Source organism: Tenrec ecaudatus, chromosome 1 (genome assembly GCF_050624435.1).
Source record: "Tenrec ecaudatus isolate mTenEca1 chromosome 1, mTenEca1.hap1, whole genome shotgun sequence".
Classification (NCBI taxonomy): domain Eukaryota; kingdom Metazoa; phylum Chordata; class Mammalia; order Afrosoricida; family Tenrecidae; genus Tenrec; species Tenrec ecaudatus.
Genome location: NC_134530.1, coordinates 5,179,176 through 5,205,759, shown reverse-complemented (window position 1 = coordinate 5,205,759; position 26,584 = coordinate 5,179,176). Strand labels below are relative to the sequence as shown.

Sequence of the window (26,584 nt, the reverse complement as noted above, 5' to 3'; positions counted from 1 at the left end):
TAACCCCAACACTAACCCTAAACCTAACCCTAACCCCAACACTAACCCTAACCCTAACCCTAACCCCTAAGCCTAACCCTAACCCTAACCCTAAACCTAACCCTAACCCCAACACTAACCCTAACCCTAACCCCTAAGCCTAACCCTAACCCTAACACTAACCCCTAACCCCAACACTAACCCTAACCCCAACACTAAGCCTAACCCTAACCCTAACACTAACCCCTAACCCTAACCCCAACACTAACCCTAACCCTAACACTAAGCCTAACCCTACACTAAGCCTAACCCTAACCCTAACCCTAACACTAAGCCTAACCCTAACCCTAACCCTAACCCTAACCCTTAGGTCCTTAGGACACGTGGTCAGGAGAGACCAGTCCCTGGAGAAGGGCATCGTGCTTGGTACGGCGGAGGCACAGCGGGCAGGGTGGGGTGGAGAAGACCCTCACAAGACGGATTGACCACAGTGGCTGCCAAAAAGGGGTTCTAACGTAAGAACAACGGCGAGGTCGACGTGGGACCCAGCGGTCTTGTCTTCCATCGTCCGTGGGGGCCCAGCAGTGTCCAGCAGCATCACCAGTGACCTCATGGGAGAAGGGAGCCACATCTTTATGTTCACTACCCTGTTCCTTGGTTGCCGTTTCCTTCATTAGCAGGACCTGTTCCCTTTTTTCCTCACGACGTCTGAGATTTTCCGATTCCCAGCCCACTGCCGCCGACGGTAGGGGCTCACACTATTGCTGCCGTGCGTCCTGGCTGTGAAATCCAGGTGGCTACGCACAGACAGCCTTGCCAAATCCTTCCCTCGAAGCCGATTCTGGCTTCTTGTAGTCCTGGGGGACAGGGTTTCCGGGGAAAAGACTGGTGGATTTGAACCTCCGACCTTCTGTTAGCAGCCTGGCACCTTAACCCCTGCCCCACCCACTCCTTGCGGGATGGCTATCAGATCTCGAGCTGTAATGTCCCGGCACCCATCAAGGTACCCGACTGAGTTGGTGGCCATGTGAACACACAGCACCGTCAGCATCCTGGGTTTCCCTGTGCCCTGGTTGGTTGCCATGCATCTGGCCCAGGGGTCTCCGGTTCAAATCCCTGGCTGATTTCTTAGAAGGAGATTGTGAAGGCTTGCTCGGTGTCCTGACATCTCGTGTATTTTTAAACAGTGTCTGTAAATATCTATTTTTCATGAATTTTATTTCTTGGAGTCACCGGCTGCCTGTCCGTGTGTCATGCTCGAACTCACTGTCATCAAGTCCATTCTGACTCAGAGTGACCCCATAGGGCAGCGGAGACCCGCCTCGTGGGTTTCCGAGACTGTAACTCTTTACCGGTGAAGACAGCCTCCTCTTTCTCCCAAGGAGCAGCTGGTGGTTTCAAACTGCTGATCCTGCGATTAGCAGCCAAATGCCTAACCCACTACACTACCAGGGATCCTTGAGCGTGCCTGGGAACTCCCAGTTAAACTATCTCAGTCATAAACATGCAAACAAGCCCAACACATACACTGCCGTTGACTCTACCCCGAGTCTCTGAAATCCTACATATCTAGGGTTTTTAAGAACCATCTTGACCAGGAGCTGTCCTGGGATGGCTGGTGGCTTTGAACCACCGACCTTGTGGATAGTGGTCAACCACTGACCCCACATTTATTCCACAGCTACACCAAACCCAAACCAAACTCATTGCCATCGAGTCAATTCCAACTCGAAGCAACCCTATAACTCCGGGGCAGCAACTAGTGGCTTTGAACTGCCGACCTTGCAGTTAGCAGCCCAACGCATAACTCACTATGCCACCAGGGCTCAAGAGCATCCTGAGGACTCCCACGTAACTGATCCGTGCTTTCAAATCAGTAAGACCGAGAGGCAGAGGACGGAAGGCTCCCGGGACAGGCAGCTGCCTTGGTGGAGTTTGGGACGCTGAAGTGGTTGGCAGAGGACTGTTGGGAGGGGAGATTTTGAAGCCCCCCGGCACAACTGTGAAGGAGGAATTTTTTTTTTAATTTTAACAATTTATTAGGGGATCATACAATTCTTATCACAGTTCATACATATACATACATCAATTGTATAAAGCACATCTGTACAGTCCCTGCCCTAATCATTTTTTTCTCCTCTTTTCTTTTTTTACATTTTATTAGGGACCCATACAACTCTTATCACCATCCATACATATACATACATCAATTGTATAAAGCCCATCCATACATTCCCTGCCCCAATCATTCTCAAAGCATTTGCTCTCCACTTAAGCCCCTTGCATCAGGTCCTCTTTTTTTTCCCCCTCCCTCCCCTTTCCCCCCTCCCTCATGTGCCCTTGGTAATTTATACCTCGTTATTTTGTCATATCTTGCCCTATCCGGAGTCTCCCTTCCCCCCTTCTCTGCTGTCCCTCTCCCAGGGAAGAGGTCACATGTGGATCCTTGCAATCAGTTCCCCCCTTCCAACCCACTCACCCTCCACTCTCCCAGCATCGTCCCTCACACCCTTGGTCCTGAAGGTATCATCCACCCTGGATTCCCTGTACCTCCAGCCCTCATATGCACCAGTGTACAGCCTCTGTCCTATCCAGGCCTGCAAGGTAGAATTCAGATCATGGTAGTTTGGGGGAGGAAGCATCCAGGATCTGGGGGAAAGCTGTGTTCCCCATCGGTACTACCTCGCACCCTAATTAACCCATCTCCTCTCCTAAACGCCTCTATGAGGGGCTCTCCATTGGCCGACACTTGGGCCTTGGGTCTCCACTCTGCACTTCCCCCTTCATTTAATATGGTATATATATACATATACACATATATACACACACTTATATCGTTGTTGTTTTTTTTGCATGATGCCTTATACCTGGTCCCTTGGCACCTCGTGATCGCACTGGCCGGTGTGCTTCTTCCATGTGGGCTTATTTGCTTCTGAGCTAGATGGCCGCTTGTTCACCTTCAAGCCTTTAAGGCCCCAGACACTATCTCTTTTGATAGCCGGGCACCATCAGCTTTCTTCACCACATTTGCTTATGCACCCATTTGTCTTCAGCGATCCTATCATGGAGGTGTGCAGTCAATGATATGATTTTTTGTTCTTTGATGCCTGGTAACTGATCCCTTTGGGACCCCTCGATCACACAGGCTGGTGTGTTCTTCCATGTGGACTTTGTTGCTTCTGAGCTAGATGGCCGCTTGTTTATCTTCAAGCCTTTAAGACCCCAGTCACTATCTCTTTTGATAGCCGGGCACCATCAGCTTTCTTCACCACATTTACTTGTTCACCCACTTTGGCTCCAGCCGTTGTGTCAGGAGAGTGAGCATCATAGAGTTCCAATTTAATAAAAGAAGGTATTCATGCATTGAGGGAGTGTTTGAGTAGAGGCCCAAGGTCCTTCCGCCACCTTAATACTTGACCTATAAATATAGACACATAGATCTATTTCCCCATCCTACTATATATTTGCATGTACATGTCTTTGTCTAGACCTGAAGGAGGAATTTTTGAGACCCACAAAGGTCCTAGCCTGTAGGGCCCCTGGACGCAGACTGAACGCACCCATCAGACATGGTAGCCCCAGGGTGCTATAATTTTGGAGCTGTGAAAATATGTGTGGCTTAATTTTTCCAATTACAAAAGAAAAAGAAATTCACTATGGTCCCGCCTGCATTGTATTTCTGTCTGGGCCGAGGCCATTGTGAGATAGACCCTGTATTTATCTTATGTTTATGGAGGCTGTGGGCTGCAGTTAACCGTCTGATACCACCTGGCCATTCTGGCTCTCAGGGAGCCTGAAAGACAGGGTCGACCTGCCTCTGTGGGTTTCAGAGGCTACAGAAACAGAAGAGCCTCATCTTTCTCCCAAAGAGCGGCTGAAGGTCTCGAACTGCCGAGCCTGATGTGTAACCCACTACACTACCAGGACTCCTTAAAACCTCACTGCTGTCAAGTTGGTTTTGAGTTCTAGTGACCCTGTAGGGCAGGTTGGAACTGCCCCCGGGTGTCCAAGACTGTACATCAATCATGGGAGTAGAAAGCCTCATCTTTCTTTCTCAGAGCAGCAGGTGGCTTCAAATGCTTGACCTTGCGCCCACCGAGCAGCCCGCCGTGGAACCGGCTATGCCACCAGGGCTCCTAAACGATCCAAGATCCTCTTGATACCCCGAGGAGAAGGCTTCCTAGGCTGTGGTCTGGGTGGAAGCCTGGCTTCCTCCCGAAGATCAGTTGGTGGGTTCGAATCACCAACCTCCTGGTTAGCAGCTGAGTGCTTAACCACTGCGCCACCAGGACTCGATTCATGGAAAGGGAACAACCAGAGGCAAAAACCAGAATATGAGAGCAGTTACTCAGTGTGGAGAAGATAATCATTGTCTCTGAATTTCCTGTGTAGAGATTGCTGACTTGGAACTAACTAGATACCTATATAGGAGTCTTTCTTTCTTTCTTTTATTCAATACTTTTATTGGGGTTCTTACATGTCTTATCACAATCCATACATTCCTCCAGTGTGTCAAGCCATTTCTACATATGTTGCCATCATCATTTTCAAAGCATTGAGCCCTTGGCATCAGCTCCTCGTTTTCCCCCATCTATAGGAGTCTTGGGTTAGTCCAACATTGGACTGCCAATCTCAAGGTTGGCGGTTCAAGTCCCCCAGGTGCTACAAGGAAGAAAGATGAGGCTGCCTGCTCCCATGAAGATTTACAAAGCTTTGTAACCCCTCTACAGGTCGTACAGCCAGCATGCTCCTTAGAGGCCAGGGTGGCAAGGCATCCTCTTAGGACTACTTTGGACATAGTGTCAGGAGAGACCGACCCTTGGGAGAGGACTTCTTGCTTGGTGAAGTAGAGGGGCCACACAAAAGAGGAAGATCAGTAGCTGCCACCGTGAGGATTGGGCGGGGTTAGGTGGCTTCCCTCTGTTGCTCAGTGGACGGAGTGTCCAGCATCCTGTTGTCATCTATAGCGTTTTAGCTTTGGGAGTACACTACCAGGCCTTTCTTAAGCGGGCAGTTCTGCTGAAGCCTGTCCACCACGGGATAGCCTGATGGTGTTTGAAACGGGGGTTTCCAGTACTCCGCTAGACAGGGATGACCCGCATAGACACAGGAGCCCTGGTGGGGCAGTGGGTTAAACATCTGGCTGCCCATCCCAAGGCCAGCAGTTTGAAACCACCCGCTGCTCTGTGGGAGGAAGATAAGGTTGTCTACGCCCATCAGGAGTTACAGTTTGAAAACCCTCAGAGGCAGGTCCATGCTGTCCGGTGGGGTCGCTGTGAGTCGGAATGACTCGATGGCATTGGATTTGGTTTCTGGTTTTTTTTTGTTGTTTTTTTTTGGGGGGGGGGTTGGCACAAAAGGTGAAGCAGTGAGCTACTACCGGAAAGCTTGGCAGTGTGAACTGTTTTAAGGTAGAAAAGAGGGCTCCTAGTCACAAAAATAATGTAAGGAACACTTATTGAGTCTTAAAGGGACAAAGACATAGACGTGTCACCAGGGGACGAGGGAGGCCAGGAGCACAAGGACACAATGACGTCAGAGGAGTCGAGTAGGGGTGCAGTTAAAAAGGGGTGTCAATGCACCCCAGTTACAGGAGCAGGAATGGGGATGTGATTGGGACACCACAGGTTAGACAGCAGGGCTGACAAACTTGATGCAGCGTGCTACCAGCCAAGGCAGTCAGGGCCAGGCTGATAGGGAGTGACTCTTGACAATGTGACCCCTAGTTCTGACCCCTGCATAGTGACTTCCGTCAGGGACACATGCAGGCGAGCGCCCGAGAGAGAGACTGGCCCTCTCTGAGAGTGCTGGAGAGGACTGGACGTAACCCACTGTCCAGGGCACTCTGCCTAAGGACCAGGTTCTCTCCGTCCCTGGTGAATTACCAGAAAGAATTCATTGGAGGGTTAATCGATATGGGGACCCTGCACCTGGATTCCAGGCTGCCACTGCCTTGTGCAAACCAGGGTGCTCAGAATTTAAGCTCTCATAAAGGACAGAGCTCGCCCAGGGCAGAGTGGGGGACACAGGCCTTGTTACCTGCTTCCCCAAAATTGAGCAGTTGCAAACCCAGTCCTATCTGCACACATGGCCCTGCCTGGGTCAGGGCCAACTCCATGGCCACCGTCCATGAAGTTCACTTTTAAGTTGAGGACGAGGGGAGTCGGAGCAGAGACCCCCAAACCCATCTGTAGCCAGTAAGACATCCCCTCACAGAAGGGTCACAAGGAAGGGATGAGTCAACCAGGGCTTAGTATAGCACTGATGAAACACACAACATTCCTCTGGTTCTTAGCGGCTTCCTCGCCCCCCCACTATCATGACCCCAGTCCTGCCTTCCAGTTCTGGCTGGACCAGAGCATCTATACATAAGAGCTCAGGACACATGGAATCCAGGTCAGAGAGGCCCCTCAGGAACAGGAATGGGGTAGCCAGACCAGGGGGAGGGGGAAGTTGGGGGAGGAGGGGAGGAGGGAAAGAAGGGGGGGTCCTATCCATGATCGATACATGGGTGAAGGGAGACAGGGGTCCGTGTAAGATATAAAAACAATCATTTTTCAAGGGGTCACGAGGGTGGGAGCGGGGCTAGGGAGGGTAAAAAGAGGCTGAAATAGAAAGTAAATGTTTACAAAATGACGGTGGTGACTATGGACAAGTGTGCTTGATACAATTGATGTATGGAGTGCTCTAAGAGGTGTAAGGGCCCCCAATAAAATGTTTAATAAGATAAAATAAAACCAATCAATCAGCCAGTTAATCACTTTTAAGTGGGGGGCGACTTTCCTGTGCGTACGCCCTGCGGACTACGCGCTGGTCCAGGTCAGTTTCAGCGCCACTGGGCAGCGTGGTCGTGGGCGGAAGGCGGCGGCGGGGCGCCTACGGGGGTTTTCCCGCTTTGGCTTTGGCTGCGCCCAGAAAGTGTGACCTCAGGGCGCCAGCTCCGCCCCCACGGCCCGCGGAAAGGGGCATGCGCGGGCGGTGCCGGCTGCTGCGCTGCCCGCTGCCAGCTGCCCCCAGCCCGGACCCAGGACGTGAGCTCCGGTCGCCTGGTAAGTGGGGACAGTGGGGGGCTGGGGGAGAGCGCAACTCGTCCCCTGCGGCTTCACTTGAAGTGGGGGGCGCCCTCACGCTGCCCGGGATGGGAGCGACCCTCAGCCGGTTCCTTCCCTCCCCCTGCACCCCCAGATTCTCCCTTCCGCCCCAGGTCCCCCGCCCAACACCCCAGGTGTGTCTCCCCTGAGCCCAGGTTCTCCCAACTACCGGGATTCCTCCCTGCCCCAACCTTGTACATTGCTAGAGCCTGGGTTCCTGCCCAGCCCCCCCCTCTTCCTGGGGTCCCTCCCCAGTGTCCCGACTTCTCCCCGAATTACCGCCCACCCCACCACTCATCCCAGCGGACATCTGGGGCCTTCTAGGCTGGACGCTAAGGCGACCTGACGGTGTGTTGGCTGTGGTTAGGCCGCTGCCCACATGGCCCTCACTTGCAAACCACCGGCCCCTGCGCGGAGAAAGAAGAGGCTTTCTACCCCCACCCAGAGAGCCTTGCAGTCTCCCAAGCCCACAGGGGAGGTTCTATCCTGCCCTCTAGGGTCGCCATGCGACTTGATGTGAGCTTGGAGTTAAGGGTCTAGCCCCTGTGGGCCCCTCAGAACTTCCCCCCCCAGTTCCCTGGTTCCCCTCCAACCCCCACCTCTTCTGAGGTGACCCACCCCCTAGATCCCGAGGGATTCCCTAGCCACCCCCACTCTTAGCCCTTCTCCCCAGACTCCATATCAGCCCACCAGGTCCCCTCCTCTCCTCCAGCAGGCTGGGATCCTGCATAGCCTAAGCCACGGTGGTCATTAGGGGGACCCCCCCCATTTCTTGCTATCTTTGTGGCCCTATCGCGGAGGCGGTTTCTGGGTGGCACAGCTGTGTGATCAGACGGGTGGAGGACTGGAGGGGGCAGGCCCAGCCTCTGGAGGTCCTTGGAGGTGCCGCTGAGCCTGCCTGGACCTCAGCACTCTGCTGAGGAAGGAGGAACATTCATTTGTCCACTCTCCGCCGTCTGGCGCGCAGGGTGTCTGTTGTGTGCTCGGGCCACAGAGCCAAGTGGGGACCGTGCCCACCCCTCCTGGAGGCCACTGGTCACGTGGCCAGGTGGTAAGCAAGATATGTAAAAGCCGTCAAAGGTCAGGGTGTGCCCCAGGCTCCGTGGCGGAGTAGAGCTGCCCCACTGGTGTAGAACTGACCACTTGGTTCCCTGGGCCATTCTAGGGGAGCAGACAGCCAGGGTGCTTGCTCCTATGGAGCGGCTGGTAGATTTGAACTGCTGACCCTCTGGCTTCTTCCATGGAGCTGCTGCTTGGGTTCCAACCCCTCTGACCTGGTGGTAGAAGCCAAGTGGACATGCCGTGTGCCACCCAGCCCCCGTGTGCCCATTAAGCTGCCCAGAGGGCTCCCCAGGTTGCCATGGGAAGCAGGTATCCAGGCCTTTCCTTCTCGGAACCACCAGACCGGTTCAAACCACCAACCTTCCGGCTCGGCACCAAGCACCTGACCAGGGTTGCCTTTCGACATGCTCCTGCAAAACTCAAAGCAACTCCGAACTCCCTGTCCCCAAACCCAGCGCCGACTCGCGGAGCCCCCGGGGGCTCCCGGGGCTGTTGCTGTCGACGGGAGTAGAGAGCCCAGTCGTTCTCCCTCGGAGCCTCTGGTGGTTTTGAACTGCCGACCATGCGTGCCATCAGGGCTCCCCCGACATGACTTGTTCATGCTGTTGAGAATCTGCCACTGCCAGCTGGCCTGTGCATCACCAGGGCCCCAACGTACGGCGTTCAAGTCGACCCTGACTCGTAGGGACCCTGTAGGACTGAGTAGGACTCCCTTCCCCATTGGGTCTCTGAGGCAATCATGCTTTTTATAATAATTATAATTATTATTAGATGATCGATCTCTCTTTTTAACGAGGAAACAATTAGCAAAGTTTTATTTGCTCATTTTTGGCATTTAAAGTTTTCTTCCATAGCAGCCTTGCCTTGAGATTCTTTTCCGTGGTCCTTCACAACCACGCAACTGCAACCGACCGCTTTCCGGGGCTGCCCTCCTCTGAGTTGTGCAGAGGCCTGCCCACCCTCTGAGTTTCTTGTCATCAGCCGTCATGAGGTGGACGTGGTCAGGCCCTCCACTCGCTGGACAGACACGGCTCATCACAGTTGGATGCAGGCACACAGAGATGGGCGGGACGCTAGTCTAAGACTCAGGCAGCGTCTCCAAGGTCACGTGCTCGGCCCTTGTGAAAGAGGGCGGTCAGGGGTCTTCAGCACGTCTGGGAAAGCAGCATAAATGCCCACTCCACCTCCAGCAGCGATGCCCTCCTAGGCCATGGAGGTGGGTTACGGGTGGGGCCCAATCTTGCACACACAGTCTTTGGGTGAGCAGGTAGCCACGTCGATCTCTCAAAGAACAGCTGGGAGGTTTCGAACCGCTGGCCTCTCGGTCGGCAGTGGAGCGTCTTAACCACTGTGCCACCAGCTGGATATCTCCCTTGGTCTTGGTGGGATTTTTAATGCCCAGCTCGCTCACTCGCTCACTCACTCACTCACTGTCATTGAATGGCCACTGTGTTAGTCTGGGTCGACTAGAGAAACAAATCCAGAGACACTCATATGTGTGCGAGAGAGAGCTTTCTATCAAAGAGCAATTGTATGTTCAGAAACCATCCCAGCCCAGTCCAGATTAAGCCCATAAGTCCAATATCAGCCCATATGTCCAATACCAGTCCGTAAATTCCTCTTCAGATTCACGCAGCACATGCAGTGATGCCAAATGCAGGGAGATCACAGGCCGGTAGGCAAAACGTCTTGTGGATCCAATGGCGGTGGAAACACCTCCAGGGTGTGTGGCTCCAAGTGGCTTGTCAACAGGAATGTATAACAGAGAGAGAGTGGGTCTGACTTCCAGTGAGCTATTTCTCTCCGCAGTGTCTCCAAATGAGGTCGGGTTGCAACCTGATTGACAGGCTAAACTCCCCGCCTTCACGCTTAATATCCTCAAGTTGACATGAGATTATGTAACCATCACGGACACTGACTCCAGCAACCCTACAGGACGGGGTAGAACTGCCCCCGCGGGTTTCCGACACAGTCACTCTTTATGGGAGCAGACAGCCTCATCTTTCTCCCTCAGAGCGGCTGTTGGTTTCAAACTGCTGACCTTGTGGCTAGCAGGCCACTGCATAACCCACTGTGCCACCAGGGCTCACCATCAACCACAGAGACCACAACCCCAAACCAAACCAACTAACACTGCCATCAAGTTGATTACGACTCATGGCGACGGTGAACAAGGTCGCTGCGACCCCAGGCGCTGGTTCTCGACAACTGGCTGCTCAGTATCAACCCCTGACCTGGGCCGGACCCCGACAGCCTCTCTGGGGAGGACTGCGAGAGACTGCCGTCTCCCTTAGGAGCTTTTAACTGAGGAGCACACAAGAAGTCCCGTCAGAACTCACTTTAGCCAGAGGGAGGACTTTATTGTTTGATTTTTGCAAAATCAGGTGCCTACACCCCGAGACAAATGGGGTGAAAAGGCGGGGGCATTCCTCACAGCTCTCGGATAGCATTTTATCGCTTAGTTCGCAAGCCCCTCCTCTGGTTCCTCATGGGCCCAGTACTAGGGGGTTAACAATCTTTCTTTTTTAAAATCATTTTATTAGGGGCTCATACAACTCATCACAATCCATACATACAATTGTGTAAACACATTTGTACATTCATTGCCCTCATCATTCTCTAAACATTTGCTCTCTACCTAAGCCCCTGGCATCAGCTCCTCATTTTCCCCTCCCTCCCTGCTCCCCTCTTCCTTATGAACCCTTGATAATTTATGTTATTATTTTGTCATATCTTGCCCTGTCCAACGTCTCCCTTCACCCACTTTTCTATTGTCCTTCCCCCCAGGGAGGAGGTCACATGTAGATCCCTGTAATCGGTTCCCCATTTCCAACCCACCCTCCCTCTACCCTCCCAGTATCGCCCCCTCACACCCCTGGTCCTGAAGGAATCATCCGTCCTGGATTCCCTGTGTTTCCAGTTCCTATCTGTACCATTGTACATTCTCTGGTCTAGACAGATTTGTAAGGTAGAATTGGAATCATGATAGTGGGGGGGGGGGGAAGGAAGCATTTAGGAACTAGAGGAAAGTTGTGTTTCATCGTTGCTACATCGCACCCTGACTGGCTCGTCTCCTCCCCGAGACCCTTCTGCAAGGGGATGTCCAGTGGCCTACAGATGGGCTTTGCGTCCCCACTCCACACTCCCCCCCTCATTCACTATGATATGATTTTTTGTTCTGATGATGCCTGATCCCTGGTCCCTTCGACACCTCATGATCGCACAGGTTGGTGTGCTTCTTCCATGTGGGCTTTGTTGCTTCTGAGCTAGATGGCCCGCTTATTTACCAACAATCTTTCTTAAGGATTACCCCCGCCCTTTCTTAACTCTGCTGGTCCCACGTGCTGTGTACCCCAGGGGCCTGAGCTCGAGTGATGGATTTCCCTAACGGTTGTCTATTGGTGCCCTGGTTGTTTAAGAACTACCTGACTCTGCTCTCAGGCTGCTGAATGGACCAGCCTGGTGCTCTCATTCTCATACGAACCCTCTAAGACAGGGCGGAGCCGCCTGTGTGAGTTTCCGAGACTGTGACGCTTGTCGGGGCGTAGGAAGCCTCGTGTTTCTCCTGCAGAGCAGCCGGCGATTTAGAACTGCTGACGACGCGGTCAGCGCCCAATGCATAACCCACTGTGCCAGCGGGGCTCCTTCCCTGGCACAGAGTAGTGCTCACTGACTAAATCCGAAACAGCGCCTTGGACACAGTGAGCACTCAGTAGGTGTTTTCTGCTTCCGGTTCCTCCCTCTGCCTGGAGCACCATTCTTCCCAGCAGGCCTGGCGCACAATAGGGCCTCCATGCGCACAAATGCTACAAGGAGCTTTGGAAGGCGAATACGAAGAGTGGAAGGGTGTTCAGGCAGCACCTTTGTTCATATGTTGTATTGCGCACCTACTATGCGCCCGGCCCTGGCAAAGCCACTGACATCTCTAGGTGGAGGTGGAGGTGGTGGAGGTAGTGGTGGTGGTGTTTAACAAAATAACCAAATTCCCTGCCATCCAGTCTGACTCATGGCGACCATCTCGAGCAGGGTGGAATTGACCCTGTGGGTTTCCGAGTCTGTAACTCCTTTTTGTTCCCTGGTTGTGGTCTCATCCGCGTGTCGCGCAGTTCAGTGGCTAAAATCACCTCAAGAAGGGCCGTGCTGTGGCTTCGTCCTCACAGTCAGCTTTGGAACTTCTTTTGCCCTTGCTTTCCACGTTGGTGCCGTGTCGATTCCCATCTCCCGCTTCCTCTCCCTCTTTTATTTTAAGCTCGTGTGCTTGACTCATACGCTTCTTGCTCCTTAAGTTCCTTCGGGAGACCTTTCTCCATCTGTGCAGCCCCTCCGCTGGGTTAGGAACAACTTCTTCCTGTCCCGTCAGGGCCATTTCCGTGTGTGTGTGTGTGTGTGTGTGTGTGTGTGTGTGGTGGGGTGTGTGCTCACGATCCGACCGTGAGCTCAGTGAGTCGGGCGGCGGTCTCGGGGGCTCGGCCCACCTCGGTGTGTTCAGAGACCACAGCATCCACACTGAAACCCTCTGTTCAGCAAGATGAAATCCTTGGCAGCTACCATCTCCACTCCGCTTACCATGATGCCACCGATTGGTCCGGTTGTGAGGATTTGGGGGGCAGGAGGAGGGCTCATGACTGTCGTCATTTTTACGCGTGTGCAGCAAACATTCCGCACTCCTGTTAGGCCGCAGATTCTGAGCCCACCCCGCTGTTGGCCCGGCACACCTACCAGCTCCACGGCTGTAACGTTGGCTTCAGCAGAGTGACAGCCTTCAGGTCCTTGGTGGCCCTTGTTTCACGGTGTCCTTGAACTGGCCGGCCCTCTCGATCTGCACGATGCTGTGGGGTTGTCTGGGTCGAGCGTGCGGCCAGCCATCTTGGCAGGTCGCCTGGGAGGAGCGAGGCTCCAGCTCTTGATGGCAGTGGACAGCCTTGTCTTTCTCTCCGGATGACAACTCCTCCTCTCCCGGCCACCGAGCCCATGCCGACTCAGCGTGACCCGACAGGACAGGGTAGAACCGCCCCTGTGGGTTTCCCAGAGCGCGCCTCCTCTTTGTCCCTCGGTGCAGCCGGTGGTTTTGAACTGCCGACTCGTAATGTAGCCCGATGTGTAACCAGCACTATGTCACTAGAGCCCTGTGGGGTGGACGGGGGGACCACTCATGGCAGCCCCATCGAGTTTTCCCGGCTGTAATCTAATCTTGACGCACAGAGACCAGTGGCGCAGTGGTTAAGCACTCGGGGGCGAAAGGGCGGTCAGTTCAAAACTACTGAGATAAGAACAGGTCAGTGCTGGAAACAAACACAGGGAATCTAAGACAGGTGGACCCCCAGGACCAGCAAGGAGAGCGGCGATACCGGGAGGGGAAGGTGGGGGAGAGGGGGAGCCGATCACAAGGATCTACATAAAACCCCCTCTCTGGGGGACGGACAACAGAAAAGTGGGTGAATGGAGACAGTGCTCGGTGTCAGACATGAAAACATAATAATTTATCAATTATCACGGGTTTGTGAGGGAGGGGGAAAATGAGGAGCTGATACCAAGGACTCAAGTAGAAAAATAAAATGTTTTGAGAAGGATGATGGCAACAAATGTACCCATGTGCTTGACACGATGGATAGATGGATTGTGATCAGAGCTATATGAGCCCCCAATGAAATGGAGGGGTGCAGAATGTGGGGAGGGGGGCTCAGTTCTCCTGGTAACTCGCGGGATCCTCATGAGTCACTGGAATTGGGGTGAAGGCAGCCAGGGGGTGAGACGTTGGAAGGAGAGAAAATAAAGCAAGTTGGGCCGGGGCAGGTAGCTTGTGATGTTAAGGAGGTGTTGTTTGAATTGAGCCCTGGAATGGGTCAGGAAAGCACGCCCCCCTCCCTCCTGCTTAAGGAGAAGTACAAGAGCCAGCGGGAACCGCGTGTGCAAAGGCCCTGGGGAGGCAGGGGTGTGTGTGTACGTGTGTGTACTCAGTGTGTCTCGAACACTGAGTGAGGGAAGACGAGGCAGGGGTGAGAGCAGGGAGCAGCTCAGGACATGCCACAGTGGGTCGATCATGCCTAAGACAACGCCCAGTGTCTCCCTGCCAACCCTCCCCTCTCAGACTCCACACCCTGACCGCCTTCTGCCTCCGGTCTCCGCCAACCAGCACAGCCAGCCCGCCCATGCCCAGCCACTGCTCACGAGGCCACCGTGCGGGGCCAGCCAGCATGGTCCCCTCCTCCCGGGTGGAGCCAAGCAGGATGACGTCCTTGACAACGTGGATCTTGTCTCCGTTTACCACGATGTCACCTCCTGGTCTGGCTGTGAAGATTTGGGGGCTCACGGAAGCAGCAGTCGGGGCATCCCAGGACGCATGGCGTTGGGTGAATGTGCTGCTCCAGGCCTCTTTCAAGCGTGCAAAGCAAGGATGCGCTCTCTCCTAAGCCAGGGTGTTTTCGATCACCGCGGGCACCCGTGAGAGGCGGGCACCGAACGAGAAAGACCGGAGGAGGATGGCCGTTGGCGCAGAAGCCTGCAAGTACTGGGGATTGTCCAGAGAACAAATCCAACAGCCGGAACGCCTCGGGCAAGGAGGGCGAGACTTCGTCTCCCGGACTCTGGCCGGGTCTTCCGGAGAGATGTGGCCGAGGGGCAGTGAGAAAGAGGAAGGCCCGCAAGGGGGTGGACGGACACAGTGGCCGCGACAATGGCTCAAGCGTAACGACGATGGTGAGGACCGTGCAGGACTAGGCCATGTTCTGTCCTGTTGTCCATCGGGTGATGTCACTCGGAACTGGCTCGGCCACCCCTCCCACCACCACTCTCCTGGGCTGGGGGAGAGGGGGCAAAGCAAGCTAAGCTTTTCTTACTTTTACAGGTGGGGAAGAGAGGACATAAACTCTGGCAGTATTTAATTGCCAGGTGTTTCCTATAATGAGGAGGGCCTGGTGTAGTGGGAGAAAGACCAGGCTTTCTACTCCGGTCAAGAATCACCGTCTTGGAAAGCCGCCAAGACCGTTCCAATAGGTCACTGTCATGACGGCAATGAACTTGGTCTTGTTTGGTGGTGCGTCCTCGATCACGCACGAAACTGCTAACCACAGGTCAGCGGTTCGAACCCGCTAGCCGCTCCGCAGGAGAAAGCTGACACTCTCTGCTCTTGTCAAAGATTTAGCGTCTCAGAAACTCAGAGGGGCAGATCTGTGGGGCCCTACGGGGTCGATGTGAGTCTGAATCGACCCGCTATCAGGGAGTCTGGTTTGTTTGGGGTGGTAGCAAGGAGCCCTGTTGTTCCTGTCAGGTGGACACTGCACCACTCACTGCAAGGTCGGTGGTTCAAGTTCACTGGCCGCTGCGTGGGAGAAAGATGAGGCTGCCTACTCTTGTACAGACAGACAGCCTCGGAAATCCTGTGCGAGGCGCCCAATGAGTCAACCCCCTCAGACTCAGGGGCATTGTTTTGATTGGGGTGACGCCGGGCTTAACCACCCCGACTACTAACCAAAAGGTAGACCCCTCCCAGGAGGGCCTCTGCAGAAAGGGCTGGCAATCTGTTTCTGAAAGGCCAGCCGTGGCCGCGCTGTGGGGTATTCAGGGTGCCTGGGAGGTGGCGCTGACTCAATACCAGGATTGTTCGGATTCTGAGCTCTCCTCACAGCTGGGATGCAGGCTCCTCCTTCTCGGTTTGGGAATGAACTTTCCCAGCTGCCCCCTTCCCCCTTGCAAGTATCACAAACAAGGAAACAGGCTCAGCAGGGAGCCACACAGCAGCAAATGCCAGCAGTGGGGGTGCCGTGTTTGCCCCACCCTGCTTCTGCCAGCTCTGAGAGGTAGACTTTGCCCTGGATGCCAAAGGAGGAGGAGTCGGGGAGAAGGCAAGGTTTCCTGAAGATCTGGTTCCAGCCGGCCAGGCAGATGGAATGGAGGGGAGAGAGGCAGTGAAGCCACATCAGGACTGCCTTCAGGTGACTGGGTGGGGGAGGGGGAGGAAGAGGAGCCCCTGTGGTGTTGGGCGCAGTCAGGCTGAACCCCACTGGTTGCCCCAGGGGAACAGGGAGGTAGTTGGCTTGGGGGAGGAGGCACAGCCTCAGAAATCCCAGAAGGCAGTTCTCCTCTGTCTCGTGGGCGGCACTGTGAGTTGGAGTCCGCTCGATCGCACGGGGCTTGCTTCTGGGTCCGTCTTGCCATGGTTAAGCCCTCACCCAAAGGTCGGTGGTTCAAGCCCACCAGCCGCTCTGTGTGAGGGATGAGGCTGTCAGCCCGTCAAGATCGATCGTCAAGATCGATCGGCAGTCTTGGAAACCCTAGGGTGCAGTTCCACTGTGTCCTCTGAGGGGGGGCGGGGAGTGGGGATGGACAGGATCAACTGGAAGGTTGGGTGTACAGAGCCGGGCAGGTGGCACTCACAGAGCATCCTCACATGCCAGGCACAGTTCTCCTTGAATGAACTCAGCTTAGCTCTCACCAACCCTGGGAGGCTGGCCGCGTGGTTGTGCCCATTTTACAGACAAAAACACCAGGGTGCTGGTGTGCTCAGACCTTGTCTGAGGCCACTGAGACTAGAGATCTGGATGCCAGCTGCCCAGCTTCCTGAGGGCCTGTTTCCTGCAGTGGCTTCTCCCTTGAGCCTAGAAAGGGGACTTGGAGCTGGGACACCAGCCATGGTACCACGTGGCCCGGGCAGCTCTGGGCCCTCACCCATGGGTTGGGGGCAGTTGCCACTTGGCTCTTGCCAACTGCTGCCCCGAGGGAATGTGGTGACATCCGGGTCTGAGAGTTGAGTTTTCAGGAGAAACCCGAATATGGGAATCTGCCACAAAAATCCCCTTTGTTCTGTGTTTGCACACTTATTCCACGTAATTTATTTTCCACGTCTTCCGTGGGTGCAGGATGGGGAGCCCAGGAATCTGAGAGCCTGATTTAATAATGTTCGTGCTCGGCTGCACCAATGTCCTCACAGAAGCTCCGACCCAAATTGAGCTCGCTGCTGTGGTGCCCATGCCGGCGCAGACCGGCCTGTGTAGGGCGGCGTAGAAGGGCTCCTGTGAGTTTCTGAGACTGTCACTCTGTTTTCATTGAAACTTTATTGTGATTCTTCTCTCTCTCTCTCTCTCTCTCTCTCTCTCTCTTTTTAAATCATTGTATTGGGGCTTGTACAGCTCTTATCACAAGCCATCCATCCAGCCAGCCATGGTGTCAAGCACATTTGCACATTTGTTGCCATCATCATTCTCAAAACATTTTCTTTCTACTTGAGCCCTTGGTATCAGCTCATTTCTCTCCTCCCCTGCCCTCCCTCCCTCATGATCCCTTGATAAATTATTTTTTTCATGTCTTACACTTTCCGATGTCTCCCTTCACCCACTTTTCTGTGTCTGTCCCCCTGGGAGGGGGTTATATATTGATCGTGATCGGTGCCCCCTTTCTCCCCCACCTTCCTCTTAACCTGGTATCGCTAATCTCATTATTGGTCCTAAGGGATTTATCTGTCCTGCATTCCTGGTGTTTCCAGTTCCTATCTGTACCAGTGTACATCCTCTGGTCTAGCGGATTTGTAAGATAGATTGGGATCATGATGGTGGGGTGGGGAGGAAGCATTTAAGAACTAGAGGAAAGTTGTATGTTTCATTGTTGCTACACTGCACCCTGACTGGCTCTCCTCTTCCCTGAGACCCTTCTGTAAGGGGATGTCCAGTTGCCTACAGATGGGCTTTGGGTCTCCACTCTGCACTCCCCTCTTTCACAATGATATGGTTTTTTGTTCTGGGTCTTTGATGCCTGATGCTTGATCCCATTGACCCATCGACACCTCATGATCACACAGGCTGGTGTGCTTCAGGCTGTAAATCTCTATGGAAACAGACAGCCTCGTCTTCTCCCAGCAGAGTGGATGGTGGCTTTGAACCGCCCACCTCTGGGTCACCGCCCTCTCCTTGACCAGGGTGCTGTAGAGCTGCTTCTACTCCCACGTCAGTGATCCTGCAGGACAGTGAACACCTGCCCTCCCCCCCCCCCCCCCGTTTCCTCAATTGGAATGTCAGGGATCAGATGGCCTCATCTTCTCCCTGGAAGCCACTAGGCAGTTGCCAACTGCTGACCTGCCGCTCCACCAGGGCTCCCTCGCACTGCGTCGAGGGGTGAACGTGGGTGATGGGGTTTTGCCGCCCGTTTTCCCTAACTTCTAGACACTGCAGTTCCCGGTGACCACTGTTCACAGCCCTTCCGAGCCATCAGCGTCGCTGTGCCCGAAGGTTGCCACCCGACTTGTCCCACCTGAGCGCGAGCTCCTGCTCACCCAGACCACCCTGCTCGGCCCCCAGGACAGGCCACATGCTCCTTTCATTGTCTCTTCAGGTCGGGTGCCGTTGGGCGCAGCAGAGTGAAGCGCTGCCCCGTCCTGGGCCACCCCACAGTGACTGCTGTGTGTCTGTCTGTCCTTGCGGCCACTGTGCCCTGGAGGGCCTTCCTCTCTTGCGCTTGCCCCTCTGCTTGACCAAGCACGATGGCCTTCGGGGTTGGTCTCTCCTGAGAACATGTCTGACATACGTGGACGGGGCTGCTCCATCCCTGTCTCACAGGAGCGGGCTGTCTGTCCCTCGCTGGCGACGACGGATGGGGCAGCCCGCGGTGCTTCCAGTATCCCTCTCCCGCACCTTCGTTCAAAGCATCCATTCTTCCTCACTTTTCTTTACCCAGCGCCTGACACTCACCGCATCAGGGGCAGTGGGCATGCACACCTTGATCCTCTGAGAGCGGCTTTCCTGGGCCAGGTAAACCGGAGCCAGGTGAGCTGCTAGCCAGGAGGGGAGGTCCCTTTGCCGATTGAAAACTCAGCAGGTTCCGGAGCTCGGCACCCTGGGTTAGGACCACCTGTGTCCCTGTGACGGGGCCTGTGTCCTTAGCCTCTCTGTTGGCAGCTCTCCTGCCCTGTGGCGTGGAGATGAGTTGGAATCACCCCTGCGGCCGTGGGTGTGGCTTCTTGAGAGAGTGGAAAAGTATCACACCTGAGTCCGCAGACTCTTGTTGTCAAGGACCCGTGGGCAGATCTTTTCAGCTGTGCTAGCCGCCAGGCGACCTCTGCCACCACCCTCCTCCCCTGCCCCCTGATCACCCTGTTCCTGCAGTCCTGGCGTGAAAGCACTCTCAGGTCATCTGTGACCATGAGCCAATAAGACTTTATAGTGGGCCGACGTGGCTTACGGGCCATAGGCAGTTGTATACAATAAGGCGGGCAGGGAGCGTGCCAGGGCACGCACGGCCCAGGGGAACAGCGTTTCAGCAGAGGGAGTGTGCCGTGCAAAGGCCCTGAGGCTGGGTGAGCTTGCAGCACAAGGAGCAGACCCAGGCGCTCTATCCGCCGGGCTCTGATGACATCACTCAGTGTCCTCCCACTGCGCTCACAGGCCTGGTGCATCCCAGGGAGCCGGTGGCTGCCTGGGGGAGACACCGATGGAGGCCCGCCCCCTCCTCTGCTGCTCTTTATTTATCCGGAGACCCCGCATGCTGGGGGCCTGACTTGTGCATCTGTGGAGTAGTTCGTGGAGGAGGGGGATGTTTACGTTACAATGTTTCCTTGCTTCCTGTCTAGCTTATCTTTAGTAACAGGGACCACACACAGGGTGGGGATGCATAGCTGGCGCTTGGTAACTATACTGATAGGAGGTCTGTCAACGAGAAGGCGATACTCACGGAAACCGGTTTTTAAGGTGAGGATGTGACTTAATATCAGAGCCCCTGGCACCGTCCGAACCCCGTGAAAAGCCATTCCTGCCTATAGTGATTAACAAATGTTTCACTCCGCGTCAGCGCCCACTCACGGCCACCCTGTGGGACAGGGCAGGACTGCCCCTGTGGGTTCCCCCCAAAACAATTTCATGGGGAGTTAACACCCCCATTTCCCCCCAACATTCTTGTTCTTCCTCAACTCCTTGACATCATCCCTGACACCACCGCTGTGCCCCCCCAAGCCTTGTTCTACTTGTCCCTGTCGGTTCAGTCCTGGGCCTCCAGGCCCCCACTCCTTAGGGGGGCAGAAAGCCTCGTCTTTCCTCTCACCGCGAAGCTGGTGGGTTTGAACTGCTGACCGTGAGGACCGCGGCCCGATGCGGAACCACTAGGGCACCAGGGCACAGACACGTAGAGGAGACTTCTCCAGGGACTGACTGCACATTGGCTGGAAAGCAGGGCTCCCACATTCCCGCCCCACCATCCCACCGTATCTTACTTTTTTTTTTTTTAATTCCATTGTCAATTTGGGAGAATGAGGCGCTTCCTGAGAGCCCAGAGCCCTGGCTTCTGCGACGCAGGGATCTGTTGTCCCTGATAGTCAGCCGTTAGTTAAGACGGGTGGTTCTGCTTGTTTGGGCCCGTGGGGTCCCAGCTGACTGGGTTTCCTGCGCCCTGGTCCAGCCCCAACTGTGGCACACTGCCTTTTCGGTCCCGGTCTCCACACAATTTGTTCTCCCCGCAGCAGCCTGAGGACACCTGAGCCAGGGCCCGCCCCACCTCTGCCGACAGCCCTCCAGGCCTCCCACCTGCCTCAGGTCAACACTCCAGCCCTTCCTGAGGCTTGCAGGGTCCTCTACCCCCTGCCCTGTCCACTTCCTGCTCTCCCCTCCCACTCCTCTCTCTCTCTCTGCACATCCTGTTTCCCAGCTCACCAGGCCCTGCCCTGCCCCTGGGCCTTTGCACAGGCTTGTATTCTCTGCCGGGACTGGCCTTCCTCAGGTGTGCCCCAGGTCACGCTCACCGGTGTCTGTTTCGGTCAGGTGCCGCCTTCTCTGCTGCCAGGGCTGTGCATTCAGGGTCGCCATCGGCCGCCATGTTTGCTGGGCACCGCGGCCTGTCTGGTACCTGGATCAAAAGGCACCAAGAGGTGTGGTTGCTGGGCAGCCCGCCCACTACCCTCGTTCCCCTCGAACCCGCTCAGAACCCACAGCCGCCCAGTGGGTGCCGACCCACAGCAAGCGGCCCTGCAGGGCAGCGCAGGACAAATGGCCTCAGGGTTTCTGAGGCGGTCACTCTTTACGGGAGTCGGAGGCCTCCTCTTTCTGCCCCGGGTCAGCCGGTGGTTTCGAACCACCAGCCTTGTGGTCAGCAGCCCCGTGTGTAGCCTCAACACTAGTGAACAGTCCGAGGGAATTCAATGGAGGCCAAGCAGTCAGAGGGAATTTAATGGGCGGGGGGGCTTGTAAATGGGTCGTCCACGGCCCTCTGCAAATGGGCAGCTCAGAATGTAAGCTCGGCGTAATAACCGCTGCAAACGCTTTGCTGATGACCCTGGCGTGTTGGGGTGTCAGCACGAGGCCGCCTCCGCTTTTCAAAACATTCACTCTCCTTACTGCGCCCCCTCTGCCCCACACTGCGCCCTGACCGTCCAGCCACCCTGACCGTGGCCCTGGAGCCCTGCAGGCCCTGTTTAGAATCCTGAATCAGTCACGGGATGAGCCCCTTCATGCGTCAGCGAGAGGCCAAATGAAACCACTTGAAACCCGCGCCATCCGCGATGATTCCGACTCACAGCGGCAACCCCAGAGGACAGGGTAGAACTGCCCCAGTGGGTTTCCCAGATCGTAACTTCTTGCTGGACTGGAAAGCCCACCATTCTTCCTGCAGGGAGCCGGTGGTCTTGAATGGCTGACCTTGCTGTGTCAGCCCAGAGCTGAGCCAGTTGAGAGGGACGATTATGGAAGCAGGAGGGTCACGCAGGTTCCCCCTGCCCAAGAGGTGACGGTGAGGCCAGGGGCGCCTGACCCAGCGTGGTTACATCCCATCGCCCCCGAAGCACGTGGCCGTGGGACACGGAATAGGGAAGACGGAAGAAGCCTTGCCGTGTGTGAAGGACGGTGCCGGAGAAGAAGGCTGGAAGTTCCACAGACGCCCAGAGGGCCAATGAGTTGGTCTTGAACAAATGCAGCCAGGATGGGACCACAGGAAGGCAGTCAGAGAGACCCCAGTGAGAGAGACGGAGAGACAAAGGCTCACACTGCATCAGTAAACCCCACACCGGGCCGGGTGGGACTAGGGGAAGGCAGGGTGGTCACAGGGTCCTCAGCAGTGAGAGGCACGGGTCCACTGACTGGAGAGAGGCCAGCTGAGCAGACTCAGCCAGACCTAAGGGAGGCGTGAGCGGGGAGTCCAGAGGGATGCAGAGATGGACTGGCAGTGAGGGACTTGGTAACACCAGTTAGGGATGCAGACACTCACTAGCAGGGCTTCCTGTTCACTGGGGTTGGGGACACAGGTGTCCTGAAAGCCCTTTGGGTCCCTCCACTGGTCCCCCCAATGTTGAACTCCGTCGGCAACCCAGTGCTCAGAGGTATAGCTAGCCCCCCATCTTATGTCGCCTCACCTGGCAGTAGATGAAGCACCCCCTTTCCTATGGGTAGGTCTGCCTTGCACCCGCCCCTTCCTGCTCCAGGACCTGGGATGTCCCCTGGTGGGTCATACCCCACGCATTCCCGCCTCCGTGCTTGGCAGTGCCCTGAGGTGCCCGCTGCCACCCAGCTATTTCTCTTCCCTTTTTGGTTCCCTCTTCCCCTTTTTGGCACCCACATGGCTGGAGGCAGTGCCCTTGCCCCACTTCCCAGGCACACAGATACCACCTGCCGCTCCACCGTGGGCCAGGCCACCACTCCGCCCTGCGTCCTGCGTTCATGATTGGCAGCAGCGGATCACCCCCCAGTCCCCCTCCCAACTGTTCCACATGGATACCCCGTGCCGCGCCCACCAGGACGCAGGTGGTGAGCCTCCCAGTGCTGCCAGCCGAGGGTCTGCAGAGCGGTACACGCCCACCCGCTGTCCGGCGGGATGGAAACACCGGGCCAAAACAGACGACCACGCAGACACCAAGTAAAGGTGGTGCTGTGGCCACGGTGTCCCCCAGACGGCAGGCACCCTCAGGGTCTGGAAAGGGGTGGGCGGTTCCAGCAATGACCCAGAAGGTGGTTGTCTGTCAGGAGCCACCCGTTGGTCCGGACCTTACAGAACAAAGCCCTGCCCGGTCCTGCGCTGTGCTCACAGTTGTCCCTGTGCCGGAGCCCAGTGGCACTGCCTCAGTGTCCATCCACCTCCTTGTGGGCCTTCTTGTTTCCACTGCCCCCCGAGTTACCACATGTGAAGTTCTTCTCCAGGGACCAACACGGAGGGCCAGTGAGCCTTCCAGGTACAAAGGGCAATGGGGCTACCTGGAGGGGAATTCAGAACTCTCAGCTGAGAGAGACTTGGTCTGACAGACTTTGGGCGGAAACACTGTATGGGGAAAGCCTTGTAGTTCTCCCACGGAGCGGCTGGTGGTTTTGAACCACTGGCCTTGTGGTTCCCAGCCCAACACGTAACCACTGCACCACCTGGGCTCCTGCTGGGGCTCTCATGTCCTCATCTTGCAAGAGGACGCCTGGGGTTGGGGGAAGTGGCGCGCTCTGCCAAGCTGGTCCCGGGAGGGCTCGCATTGGTGTTTGGAGGCAGGCGGGCTGTCTACCCCCTTTTGATAACCCCACGCCCTCTCCTCCTACAGGGCTGCTGCGTGAGGCCCCCCAACGCGCTGACCGGAGAGGTGGACGCCTGAACATGCCTCGGCCGCACAGAGCTGCTCCCGGAGTCCGCAGCCCGCCGCGCCCATGGCCTGCCCAGAACCCTCGCTGCCTGGCGCCTTCCTCCGCCTCAGCACGGCGGGCCAGGACAAGCTCCTGCGTCTGAAGCACAAGCTGAAGGCCCTGCAGCCCAGCTGCCCGGGGGCCGGCCTGCTGCGTGCCATGGTGCTCCAGGCTCTGGGCCAGGACACCGAGGCCCGGCTCTCCCTGGAGGCGCTGAGGTCTGACGCCGTCGCCCGGCTGGTGGCCCATCGCTGGGCCGGTTCGGATGCCCCTGAAGCCCCAGAGGAGCCGCTGGAAGAGGCCTGGGCGGTCGCCCGACTGTACCACCTGCTTTCAGAGGAGAAGCTGTGTCCGGTGCAGCTTCGGGAGGCCGCCTACCGTGCTGCCCTGCAGGCCTTCAATGCCGATGCCCGCCTGCCTGAACTCCAGGCCGAGGCCCGGGAGCGGTGTGGGTGGGATGTGGCCGACCTGGGGGGCTTCCGGCCCCTGGGCTCCAATCGGGGCGGGCTCCTACCACCCTCGGAGCCCACCTCCAGGACCAGGAGCCTCCCAAGACCCATCAGGGACTCCTGGAACTGGAGCCTGGCTGGCCCCCTGAGGTCCACGGGCAGCCCGGTCTCCCTGGCTAGCAACTTGGAAATTAGCCGGTCACCCACCATGGCCCTCCTCACCCAGCCGACCAGCACCCCAGGACCCAGCCACTTCTGCCACCAGCCCTCAGCCAGCCTGGGGTATGAGTCTGTCCCCATGGGCCGCCAAGAGCCCGAGCAGGTCAGCTGGCCGTCCTCTGTGCAGACTGACCCTCCCCAGGAGCTGCCGGACAGTCCAGACCCCCATGTGCCTGAGGTGGACCCTGGTCCAGGTCCCCCCCACCCTTCAGCACCTCCAGAATCCAGAGCCCACTGTCCGGTGGAATGTTCCGTGGTATCTGAAGTGCTTCCTTCTTCTCCCACATCTGCCCCGTCTCTCTCCCCACCCGCCCCGGAGCCCCCTGGGGATCCCAGCCAGGACAGGACACCGCTCTCAGATCCAGGAGGTGACACGGCTTCTCAGGAAACCAGGCCGCAAACCCCTCCTCCCCCGGCCCCCCAAACTCCCTCTCCATCTTCATCATCTTCCCTCCCGAGCACGGCTCCCCCGTCGTCCTCCGGCCTGCTGTCCCCCCCGGGGGCCACATCCCCGGAGGAGGAGGAGGAGGAGAAATTCTACGGCTTCGTGATCCTCCATGCCAGGGCCGACGAGGCCGTGGCCCTGCGTGTCCGCCAGAAGCTGGAGGCCCTGGGCGTGCCCGACGGGGCCACCTTCTGCGAGGACTTCCAGGTGCCCGGGTGCAGCGAGCTGAGCTGCCTGCAGGACGCCATCGACCACTGCGCCTTCACCGTCCTGCTGCTAACGCAGAACTTCGACTGTCGCCTGAGCCTGCACCAGGTCACCCAGGCCCTGATGAGCAGCTTCGGGCGGCAGGGCTGGCAGGACTCCGTGGTGCCCTTCCAGCCCCTGGAGACACCCCAACTCACCTCTGACGTGGCCCGCCTCCTCTCCGGCCTCGTGCCCCTGGACGAGCACTCCCAGCTCTTCGACCGGAAGGTGAAAAGCACCTTTAGGAAGCAGCGGCTGCAGGCGCGCAGGGCCAGGTGGGAGAAGGAGCGGCAGGCCCGGGCCCTCCGGGAACGCAGACAGCACCTGGAGGCTGAGCGGCAGCAGGCAGCCGACGCGTACGCGGCCTACTCGGCCTTAGCACAGACTCAGCTGGCCTGGCAGGTGCAGATGGAGCAGCTGCAGGCAGCCTTTGGGGCGGTGTCCTTGCACTCCCAAGTACCCTTGGGGGCTCAGGCGCCCTTTAGAGGGCAGGTGCCCCTGGGGGTCCCGCCGACCTTGCCCACCTGGCCAGGCTGCCCTGGGCCACATCCGCAGCAGTGGCCGGCGGGTACCCCTCCTGCGGCCTTCCTGTCAGCCCCTCCGAGCCCCGGGCTGCAGCCCCTCATCATTCAGCACGCGCAGATGGTCCAGCTGGGGCTGAGTAACCACATGTGGGGCCAGAGAGGCGTTCAGGCCCCTGAGGACAAGAGCCAAGAAGCAGAATGACCCTGTGGTGGGGCTCCATGACCTAGGCCTGAGGGGATGCTGAGCCATGGACCTACCTACCCCTTGCCCGGTGTGGGGGGCGGGGTCACCGGTGACTGGGGTCATGATGCCCTAGGAGCCCGTCTGGCCCTAGGACGGGCACAGGATGGGTGGCAATGGCCTTCAGAAGGTTGGCTCCAGATCTGGCGTTCCTAGGTGTTCGCCCCTCCGTGGGTCGCAGGGTGGGATATCCTTGGGCAGTGATGGAATATGGGCTGGGGATCTTTAATTGTAATAAATAATTATATAGTAATTCTCAGGCAACCTTGTCCTCCAGGGGTCCTTTGCCCCCCACCCTTTTTTTTTTAATATAAACAAAACTCTTGTTTTGTGAGGGACGGTGAGGACAGTGCAGGACCGGGCAGTGTTTTGCTGACCTCATGCATGAGGCCGCTGTGGGTGGGAACGGACTCACGGCACCCAACAGCGGTTTATCATGGATCGGGTCACTTTGACGTCCGCTCACACACATTTTGTTTCTTCTCAACCATCACCACCCCTCCGTGTCCCCCTCAACGGGCATGCTTGTCAGGAGAGACCAGCCCCTGGAGAAAGACCTCACGCTTGCCTTGGTCCAGTGGAGGGGCAGCAGAAAAAGGGAAGGCCTTCCGTGAGATGGATGGACCCAGTGCTCAGGCCAAGTGACGGAGGACGGCGCTGGAGCGGGTGGCGAGGAATAACCGGAAAGCACTGAACAAGCATGCACCGTCACTTAATACTGTGGCCCTCCCCCAACCTGGGCCTCCAGTCAGTGGCACCTAGTGGCGC

General features: G+C 56.7%; 1 protein-coding gene across 2 annotated transcripts; it reads left to right on the top strand.

Moving 5' to 3' along the window:
- The first annotated feature begins 6,909 nt into the window (after positions 1-6,909).
- TICAM1 (TIR domain containing adaptor molecule 1) lies at positions 6,910-26,080 on the top strand. 2 transcript variants are annotated; one of them, XM_075545185.1, is made up of 2 exons: positions 6,910-7,028; positions 23,614-26,080. In XM_075545185.1, the coding sequence occupies exon 2, from the start codon at positions 23,717-23,719 to the stop codon at positions 25,775-25,777; it is 2,061 nt and encodes a 686-aa protein (XP_075401300.1). In that variant the 5' UTR covers positions 6,910-7,028; positions 23,614-23,716; the 3' UTR covers positions 25,778-26,080. The 2 variants fall into 2 exon arrangements, with proteins under 2 accessions (XP_075401300.1, XP_075401310.1); XM_075545195.1 differs by lacking the exon at positions 6,910-7,028 and adding an exon at positions 15,795-16,063.
- The last annotated feature ends 504 nt before the right edge of the window (positions 26,081-26,584 follow it).

Excerpts from the sequence above, each read along its gene's own strand:
- TICAM1 (XM_075545185.1), top strand. The coding sequence starts at position 23,717 with ATGGCCTGCCCAGAACCCTCGCTGCCTGGCGCCTTCCTCCGCCTCAGC.